This window comes from Micropterus salmoides, unplaced genomic scaffold (assembly GCF_014851395.1).
Source record: "Micropterus salmoides isolate LMB-PRFRI ecotype aquatic unplaced genomic scaffold, ASM1485139v1 Ms_hic_scaffold_2, whole genome shotgun sequence".
Taxonomy (NCBI): domain Eukaryota; kingdom Metazoa; phylum Chordata; class Actinopteri; order Centrarchiformes; family Centrarchidae; genus Micropterus; species Micropterus salmoides.
In genome coordinates this window covers 17,116,621-17,127,333 of record NW_024041150.1, presented here as the reverse complement: position 1 = coordinate 17,127,333, position 10,713 = coordinate 17,116,621, and the positions used below count along the sequence as shown (strand labels likewise).

The 10,713-nt window shown below is 41.0% G+C and overlaps 1 protein-coding gene across 1 annotated transcript; it reads left to right on the top strand.

The window, feature by feature from the left end:
* The first annotated feature begins 3,435 nt into the window (after positions 1 to 3,435).
* cldn7a (claudin 7a) lies at positions 3,436 to 10,651 on the top strand. The gene is made up of 4 exons (XM_038732091.1): positions 3,436 to 3,878; positions 6,059 to 6,223; positions 8,380 to 8,464; positions 9,210 to 10,651. Exons 1-4 carry the CDS (start codon positions 3,656 to 3,658, stop codon positions 9,376 to 9,378), a joined length of 642 nt encoding a protein of 213 aa, XP_038588019.1. The 5' UTR covers positions 3,436 to 3,655; the 3' UTR covers positions 9,379 to 10,651.
* The last annotated feature ends 62 nt before the right edge of the window (positions 10,652 to 10,713 follow it).

The following is a 10,713-nucleotide window of genomic DNA, read 5'->3' as shown; positions in this document are numbered from 1 at the left end:
AATGACAATTAAAAAGATGACAACACTGCTGTTGAAAGAAAAATAGCAAAAGGTACACAAGTTATAACATAAGAATATAAAGTTTAACTGATGTCCATGAACATCTTATGAAAAGTCCATCTGTTTGGGATCTCAGAAACCAGAGCTATAAGCAGTCTGGTCACAAACACCAGAAAGGCGCTATACAAATACAGGGCATTTACATTCACAAGTAACAGCATACAAAACTTTCTTTGACGGTGAATTGCTTTTTGGCAAACTAAAAACAAAAGGTTGCCATCCAATGTGACAAAGAAAAGTGTTCTGCATGTTGAGACCACAAAGAGATACTAAATGACTACAGGGAGACATAAAACCACCTCAAAGAGACACTAAATGACTACAGAAAGACATAATACGATAACAAAGAGATACAAAATGACAAAAGAGAGACATATGACGACCACAAAGACAAAAAAAATGACTACTGAGAGACATGAAACGACCACAAAGAGACACTAAATGATTACAGAAAGACATAATACGATAACAAAGAGATACAGAATGACAACAGAGACATACGATGACCACAAAGACACACAAAATGACTACAACGAGATATGACTATGGGTATCAGTGCTATCAGTGCTATACTGACCCAAACTGAGTCAATTTGACACAATTATTTTTGGTTTATATGTTAGTGTTGTAATATGTTGTTTGCAGTGCGCTTCCTCATAGCTGATGAGGCTCTGATGAGGTTCTTTCCACAGTAACACTGTAGCCATTGTCATGCTCACTGAGGTGCCACAAAGAGCCACAGAGTCTGGGACTGTATTCATTGTTCAAACTGTCCAAATATGTTTCTACCCTGCATGAAGCACTTGCCAAGCTCTTAGGAGAAAAAGAACACCTCTTTACTATTGCCTCAGAGCGAAGACGAGAAGAATGAGTCCACAAGACCAAGAACACAACCTATTGGTCCTGTCCTGCTGCTGCTGCACAAAAGCCAAGTCTTGTTTCATAAGAAGACTGAAGGTGATAAAGACAGAGGACATGTAGAGAAGGGCGCCGTCCCCCTCATTTGTGCACTGTGAGCTTTTCAGGGAAAAGCCGTGGGCCCAGCGTGTTTTATTGCTAATGCCTCAGTGACTTCCAAGGGCACGTTAAGGACTTCAGTCCCTGGATTTGCACTCCACTTGCTCACTTCAGACCCAGAGTAGGCCTCAGGAACGGGAGGGAGAGCCCCCGAGACAATGTTGTTAGTGCCCTTCTTTGGGCTGATTTAGCTGTTTTTCTTCTTCAGCTTCTATTGAGTATTGAGCAACGGCTAAACCAGCGAGACAAATGTGTGTTTACGCTTTTAAAAAAAGAAAGTGGTAAAAGGGAAGAGCGGAGAGAGAGAGCAGAGGGGGGAAAGAGCAATGTTCTTTTTGTGTTCTTTGCAATCCAGGACCCGGGTGGAAAAGCGGCCAAGAGGACATCAGATAAATCAGGTTACTAGTGGCAACAGCACTGGTAGGCCTATTACGGGCCCCTGATCTTCTTCTAACTCACCTACCTCTTCTACATCTCGCCCATCTTGCTTTGTGCTCACCTTTCTAACCTTGTGTTTTTTCCTTTTCACCTTTCCTTTATTTGTCCCCTCTCACCTCGATCCCAACAACTCTTTCAACCTTCAAACCACCCCCTCCTCCTCTGCCTCGTCAACGTCTGTATCAAAGTGACACAGATTCCTATGGGCTCGTTCCTCCCCAGCAACAATGGGGCATTTGTTAGCCTCAGCAACTATGACTTGAGCCTGGGTACAGTATGAGGGTAAAGAGTAATAGTTAGAGAAGAGATGGGCCGAAAGGGCAAGAATGTGTGAAAATGAAAGAACAGTTGAAGGCAGAAGAGTGATGGAAAAAGAAAAGAGGGGTAACAGACCTCTGAGATCAATCTAGCAAAGCCTCATTACATTTTAAAATGGTAATCCAGCCAGTAGGTGAGCACATTCCCATTAACCTGACAGTGGGGATAACTTCCTTCAGGCTTATGGGTTATTACTTCCTCTCCCGGTGCTGTAGGACTATTGTTTAGCCACAGTGTGTGGTCACACATACTGCTGACCTCTGATATGGACAATGCCTGCTATTGTCTGTTGGCTTTTCTCCATTCACTGTAAGAAGGGGCTACAACTGGCATGTTAATGGACCGGATGGAAAATGATATGTTGTAAAAAAAATAAAATAAAATTTAAAAAATTAAAAAAAGAAGCAATATAAGAATTTAATTTTATATTTCTTGCAGTTTGTGAAATATCATTTAGGTTTAACTAGACTAAGACTTAAAGTAAGCTGGTGGCCCAACGACAGCCCACATCTACTCAGCATGAGGTGTTGTGCACCAGGGCCCCTTCAACACACCAAAATGGGAAGTAAGTCAGTACTTCCCATTGCGTGTTGTTCTTGTCCATTTGCATTTCCTTGAACTTGTTTTCAGTGTTTTTAGATACAAGTACAAGACATGAGAATGTATACACAACCAGTCAAAAGTTTTAGAACACCCCCATTTTTGTAGTTGAAATATAAGTAGTTCAAGGCCGGTGAAGATCTATAAATGGTACAAAAGTGAGCAGCAAACTACCAAAGTTAAAAACAATGTTTACATCACCAAAACAAACATTTTCAGAGATGTAAAATTAACAATTAAGGAGGTTTTGGTAACTTTTTCTAGTTTTTTTGTTCTCTTAAACTCCACCAGGAGGCTGGATGCATTCAGATGACAGCATCTCTGGCAGAAATAAATCATTCACCACAGTCCATCCGGTCACCTGCTGATCTGAATGCTACAAAAAGTTTACAGCTGGAGTTTTGGACAGTTTGTACGTTGGAACTTTCTCTTGACTTGATGAGTTTCTAGTGTTTAATGTTTCCACTCTTACTCTGCAGTTCACCTCACACCACGTCAACAACAGAGAGGTCATCTGCTCTGAGACAGTGATTAGTGATCTGTGGTGAAAGGAGGGTTCAAAGTTTAGTCTACTTTGTGAAGTGACAAAGACCTTAGTTATAGCATCAATCTGGGTCGGTGGGTATACTGTATTATGCTGTTCATTTTGGTGAGTTCTGGCAGATAGGAAGATAAAAATGAATCACTAAGGACTCTCCTTAATTTCCAGCTGTGTAACTTGAAAAAAAATGATTATATTATAAATATCCCTAAAAGTAGTCTGACATGTTTGCAGTAGATGGTCTACATTCGCTGAGAAGTTAAAAAGAAGTTGTGTTTGGTTGCTCTACATGAGTGTGTTACAATGGAAACACAGTTGAAAAGGTTAGAAATTGATAAAGAGAAGTGTTGAGTGGAAAGACGACCTGTTGCTTTGCTGGAAACAGAGGGGACATTTCCCAGCAGCTACTCCCCGCGACCACAGAGAATTGCGACTCCATGCATCAGCAGGCATGATAATTACACACCCACTTCACACCGTCACCCACATCTCGGACGCCCATCCCCGACTATAGACCCCCGGTACACAACTCACCAGCTATTCACGGACACGACCAGCGGCTTTCTGCACCACTTAAAGACAGCAATATCAGGAGCTTTACGCTTTGCGGAGGAGAGAGAGACACAGGATCCACCAACACTCATTTAAGATTACTTAGAGAAGGAGACTTTTTTGAAAACGATGGCCAACTCCGGCGTTCAGCTGTTGGGATTTTTCCTGTCGCTAATTGGCATCGTCGGACTGATCATCGGAACTATTCTGCCGCAGTGGAAGATGTCAGCATACATCGGGGACAACATCATCACAGCGGTGGCCATGTACCAGGGGCTGTGGATGTCATGCGCTTTCCAAAGTACCGGACAGCTCCAGTGTAAAATCTATGACTCCATTCTGCAGCTCGACAGTAAGTAATATGACCCGAGGGTCTTAAGAGGGCTCCTAAGTAGCCTAAAGAAATGTCAAATATCACTGCTAAAACCTCAGCTAACTGACACTAACTGAAATTCAGCTCCTTAATTTTTACAGTCTCTGATTCATCAGCTTCTCCACCTGGAGACCCACCTGGTGCATCAAAGCACCTCCTTCACCTGAGGGAGACCTCAATGGGCCCCAGTGTTTTCAGTGATTACGTTTGTGCACCTCAGGGTATAACCTGCTCATCACACCATAATTACTAACCACGTGGGCACTCTACTATCAGCCTTACAGGCCACTGTCATCTATCACTACAGCGGGACATTGTCCTCTTCATAAGACTTCCTTTTACAATGACAGTGGTAGAATTGAAATGATGAATCTCTAACCCTGAAAGCATTCCCTAGAAACCCCTCACACACGCACACACACACACACACACACACAGTCACATTCTGGGTAGCTCCCATCCACCTCTTAACATTACCCAAGCACTCAACACACATAACAGTAAGGCCTTATAGGAGTTTCAAGAGATGATTCCGTGATCCATGATGAAGCCTCTATAAGAGTGACATCTTCAAGAAAATAATTTGCATTTGAATAGATTAGCTGGCTCTTTCGTCGCTATGAATGGTTCTCTGTTTCATCACCAGAAAATAAATACTAACAAACACCTCAACAGGTGTTTGCTTATTAGGCTACGAAGATGTTGCCAAAATAATCAAACCTGTATAAGGAAGGTGACCACGGTAACTCCACTGCCACAGCACAGGCCTCTGAACATTCTGCTGTACATCAACCAGCACACATACACACCATGGTGCCATTACTTTTCTCTTGCAGAAATGTACAGAAATTCATAGCAACTTGGGTTTTAATGGTTAATAGTGCAAGCCCTGCAGTGAGACCTGCAAGAATCCTGCAGACTGTATTAGAGCTCTTCAAGTTTTCAGAGAAAAAAAAGTTGTTTGGCTAACTTTTAAATTCAGTTACAACTTGTCTCTTAATTTCTTTACTAATTTTGAGTGAAAAGTGTGAATTTCTCTGCGGATTTATCTGATAGAATCTCTTTTCTTTTGTTTAGATGTCGACATACTTGTTACCGTCTTGTGTTCACTTACAGTTTACGCAGTTTGCTTAATGCTGAGCTGGATTACTAACCAGGAAAACCTGGCCCACAGCCAATTTTTGCTCCATCCCTACATTGATTGAGGGTCTCCTATGTAACAATGTACTATGAACTGAGTAATCATAAGAAAACCAAACTATTTCCCAGGTGCATCTCTTTTTCTCTTCAGTGAATGGCAGCAGATGTGCTACATTTGTGAAGCAACTGTAAAGCAGCCATAGACGGCTCAGTAACAATGAGAACGGTGTGATGCATCCTGCTCACTATCTGCATTTACTATATAATCCACCCTATTGTTTCCAATGCCTCACTGTGTTTTAGAGATAACCCCCTACTCTCTCTCTCTCTCTCTCTCTCTCCCCTGCATCCTCTTCCCTTCTGCCTCCCTCTACCCATCCCTCAGTCCCTCCCTCACTGTTGGAGGGTTTTGTTTGTTTGGGCAGGGCAGGGATGGCCTAGACTGGCACAGACTGGTTCTAGGTGGATAGGAGGGGGGGGTGGGGGGGTCACCCTGTGATAGGTTTATAGGGTGAGGGCACTGACAGATGAGGTTTAGAACAGTGGTGTTTCAGCAGGCCTCCACCTCTCACCCAGCGAGGGAGGGAGACGGTGAAAAAGAAAGAGTGTGAGATGTGTTTTTTTTCTTTCTGTTTGTGTGTGCTGGTGTGTGTTCGTGTGTATCCCATGGTTTCCCTTCCAGGAAAAACTCCCATTAAAATGTCCTGACAGGCTAATGTGAATGTAATTCACAAACTCTGGACATACACATTGTCTCTCTGATGGGTCGAGGCCTGTTTATTAGTCTTTCCTCATAATTTCCCAGTTTGCTTCCAGCGTTGCACTTTGCATAAAGGATTGATGACTTGACTCGATATGCTCTTTGTGTTTTTTGCAAAGTGCAGTATTTATTAACCTTTTTAAACAACACGTCCTACATTCCACAAAACAAAAGGCCATCCATTCACTGCCTCCCCCTAACGGATCCAGCGTACCTTTCCTGTATTCTTCTCATACTCCCTTCTCTCTGTCTGCCCCAGGTTCGCTCCAGGCGACTCGTGCCTTGATGATAGTTGGCATCATTGTGTCCATCGCAGGTCTGGGTGTGGCCTGTATGGGAATGAAGTGTACCACCTGTGGAGGGAGTGAGAAGCTACGCAAGTCCCGCATCGCCATGACAGGAGGAATCATCCTACTAGTGGGGGGTGAGGATGCTGATGCTCCTTTACACATTTCACAGATTCGCCTGTAGGGTGATGCCGCTTATTCCACATTGGCCAACTTGATGCCAGATGTGAACATGTATTCAGATAAATTTAGCATTTCAGAAACTATGAAAAATAAACCATTTGTTCTTATTTAACAACCAAGCAATAGGTAAAACACACTGTAACTGATCACACAACAACAATGTCACTTACATTCCTTATGCATAATAATAATAATAATGTATTACATTTACTACATTGTTGATGACAATTAGTGAAATTTGACTCCGTTCAGATGGATGACACATTAAAGGGAAACCCAACATAGAGGTGTTGTTCCACCACAAGCTGTACTGGAGTGATGAACAGCATTCTTCCAAAATGTATTTCATCAGTTGCTTGAAAAACAAAATCAATCAAAATCAATTTTCAACTGGTTTGAGAGCAGGTGGATGCAAAGGCCATAGCATCCAAATCACGTGATTTTCATTGAATAAATCAGTGAACCTTGTACTGAAGCATCTGCATTCATTATGCTCCTTTGTCACCACCTGATATTTTACACAAGGTTATTTGTGTTTTCTATGGACCTGAAGTCCACACTTCTATAAAAATTCTGACAGGAATACAGGCTTTCACAATATTTAGGAAACACAGCCACCTTTTAAACAAGACTACGGGTACACATCCACGCTAGCAGCTCTTTTTAACTGTAGTTAGGCGACTTTGAGCTTAATGCTAATGTCAGCATGCTAACACGGTCATAGTGACAATGCTGCTAACATGCTGATGTTAATCTATACCATGTACTCCATCTTAGTGTTAGCATGTTAATGTTTTCTGCTGTAATTAGCACTAAATACAAAGTAAATTTTGCAAATAATTGGTCATAAAGGAATTCTTATGATGCCGTGATATGGAAGTTAAGGGATCACCAATGTGACTACAATTCATGCTGAGGAGGAGATAAACTTCTGTCCCAAATTTAACTGGCTGTCCATCCAATAGTTGTGTGAAAGTGGTAAGCACTTATAAGCATTATAGAAACATTTAATCAATGGTTTTTAACACTCTGTAATTTATTAACAATTATAACACCTCTTGTGGGCACCCATAAGTGGAGGCTGCTGTATTAACAGAGAATATGGTAAAACACAGTTTATAAAATATGTCTTCATAGGACAAAGTATAATGGACATTAATAAACACTTAAAATGTCCTTATAGTTGTGTATTACTACATTAGAATGTGCTTTAAATGTTTTTATACTGCTGATAATGTTAAATTGGAGGACTTAAGTATTACCAAAAAACTTTTCAAAAAATTACAAAAAAAGTCACTCAAAATTACAAATGTGAACTCAATTTTGGCGCTAGACTTAGAGGCATTCACCAAATTCTTTAGGATACATCAACTGGGAACCATGAATGTCAATAAAACTTTTTTTCTTTCCATTCCAAATTGTACTGTAGATATTGAGATATTTTACAGTAAATGAAAACTTTGACCCGCTTGTGGCGCTAGCGTAGCTGAAACAACAACATGTAACCCTTCCGATGAGAAAAAAAAACCTGCAAAGAAATCGACATATGATAAGAAATTGTAATATGATACCATGTAGGATAAAAGGCGGTGACTAAATCACTGTTCAGTCTATCATTTTCTGCTGTGTGTAAAATAACTCAGGCACAAGCTGACTCTTTGCTGACCACATGACATAGCCAACATATGGGAGCTCTGCTAATCCATATTGCTGTCTATGGGATCTTTGATAGTCAATACAACCCAGTTACATAAAATGTCATCAAAAATCCACCCAAACTTACCTCATCATCACATTTTTGCTTAGATCTTATCATACAGTAGGTAGGAGGAGATTTGATCCCTAGTCCAAAAAGCTTTCCTCCCACTCTTGTGGTCGAGCCCTCCAGAGGTCATTAGACTGAATGAGTCCAGTACTCCTGGCACTGATTCTAACATAAGAGGTCTAACGGGCTCTGAAGAGAACAGAAACTCTAAAAGCTAATTGTGCTGGGGTCAATAGCTAGCCGCCTATTGCCTATAAAGGGGATAAAAGCATGTCTGCTCTCACAGGTTGTGATGATGTGCTGATGGGCTCATTGATCTTTGTTGTTGACTTTCTCTCCTCTCAGGGCTGTGTGCCATCGTAGCGTGCTCCTGGTTTGCTCATAATGTGATCCGGGCATTCTATAATCCCTACACCCCGGTCAACACCAAGTGAGTAACACAAAAACATATTGTGTTCATGAACTGTAATTACAGGAATAATTGGACATTTAGGGGTAATTGCTCATCAAGAGTTAGATGAGAAGATCGATTCCACTGTCATACATGCTGATAAATGTGAAGCTACAATTTGTGGTATTTTAGTGATGTTATGACTACAGAAATTCTACAGATTTGAATATTTTTGATACTTATACTAGTACATGTTGCTGAATTTTGCTAATGCTGTAAATGTACTAAGCGTGTTAAATTTTGAATGCGACCTTTTATTTAAAACAAATACATTATTGTATTGCTGCTTAAAGTGACACATTCTTCTTCTTACAAATGGCACGATCAGCGCATGAGCAATGAAACACAACCTTGATCAATTCAATACACTTGGGGTTTTGTTGCTACAGTGTGAGTTGGTCTGGCATGACCAGAAGCTTATGGATGCTAATGTTAGCTTTAGAGTTAGTGCCATTTTTGACATTTATACAATAATTTTTCTGGCTTTATGACTCTTGTCCTCTTGCTACTCTTAACACTGCGTTTTAGCATTTACTGTTATCCCATAAATGACACAAGCAAAAGTTCCATAGTCTTGAAGACCTGAATACATCTTCCACCATTGGTTTCATCATTTCATCATAGGTTAAAACGTTTTCAAGGTTCTGAAGTCAAAAACATTTTAAACTGAAATCCAAAGTTTTCGTTGTGAAATAACTGCTCAATACCGTCTTGTCTTCCCCAGGTTTGAGTTTGGCGCTGCCATCTTCATCGCCTGGGGCGGCTCCCTCCTAGATGTCCTGGGCGGAGCCATGTTGGCTGCTTCCTGTCCACGAAAGAAACAAGTATCCAAGTACCCACCCATGGCCAGCTCCCGCTCTGGTCCGCCAAGCAGCACTAAAGAATATGTCTGAGAGCGCCCCCTACAGCTCTGGACTCCAACAGAAGCTAATGAAGAAGCTTACCCCTTTGTTGCAGCGTCGGCGAGGAGTAAAGCTGAAGGTGTATGGAAAGTTGTGAATCATAGAGGCAAAAAATTACTGAAATGGAACTTTCTTTTCTTTTTGTTCAGGCAGGTCTTTGATAACCCCTTGATGATCATGCAGCGCTCTCAATTCTTTCATGAATGATGTCTCTCACCCCGTCCACATATTCCACAATTGTTTACAAGTGATTTTCACAAATACATTATAATTGGATCCCCTGACTTAATAGTGAACCCCCGGGTGGGGGTGGGGGCACTTGCACTTCCATGCTGGAGCCAGCATCTGTTAGCATTTGCCATGTAATTGAAAGTAATCAATTCCAGTTTGGTGGCTAGGCTGTGACTCAGGGTGACAATACAGTGTTTTATATGACCTGTTGGTGGTTCTAAAATAGACGTTACGATGAGCAGGGTGCGACTTCACACACAGTGCTCACTGTGTAGGGTGACTGTATCACACAGGCCTTTTACTACAACAGTCACTACAGGCCCTGCAGCTCTTCATACCAGTCTGTTACAAACCCTGCTCAGATATGAAATATTTTATTATGTAGTCACCATGCCATTATCGCTCAGATTGCTTCCATATCAGCCACTAGGAGACTGAACTGCCTCTATTTATTTTGCTTTTGTTTTTTTTGCTCCGGTGTAGATTTATATAATTGGTAGTTTACTGTGTAGTTCACTTCTAGCTTTTAGAAATGTTAAAGTCATATTTTTATGAAGAGGTTTTATGCTCTGAACAATGTGTGCTTTTAAATTTAATAGTTTTATACTCTCGCCGCATGTAGCAAATAATGGCGTTTTTAACATGTCAAACAGTACATAAATAATAAAGACACTGCAACATTGTTAATTATGTGGTGGTCATAGCAGCTGATTATGCGGTAGTTCTTCTTCATTGTTAGAAACAAAGACACCAGTTTTAAGAGTATGTGACACAAACAGCAAATGCTCCACACGATGCTGTGTTACTAACTGCAGGCAACCAACCAACATGTGACTGTAGTCTGGTTGAGGAGTTTAAAGATTTGTACCTCTGTATATGTTCACATTTTATATCAGTCAACACAACAAATACAATTTTTGGGGGGGGGAATATGATTTGACAGAAAATTTATATTTGAAACTTGTGTGAAATGCTCCGCAAACCAATATCTGAAATGTGTGTTAAAGTTTAAATAACGTTATGAGTGCATGTGAAGTTTCAGAGCACAATTGGCACAGGTGCATCAGAACAATAGAGAAAAACTGCTAATTGGTG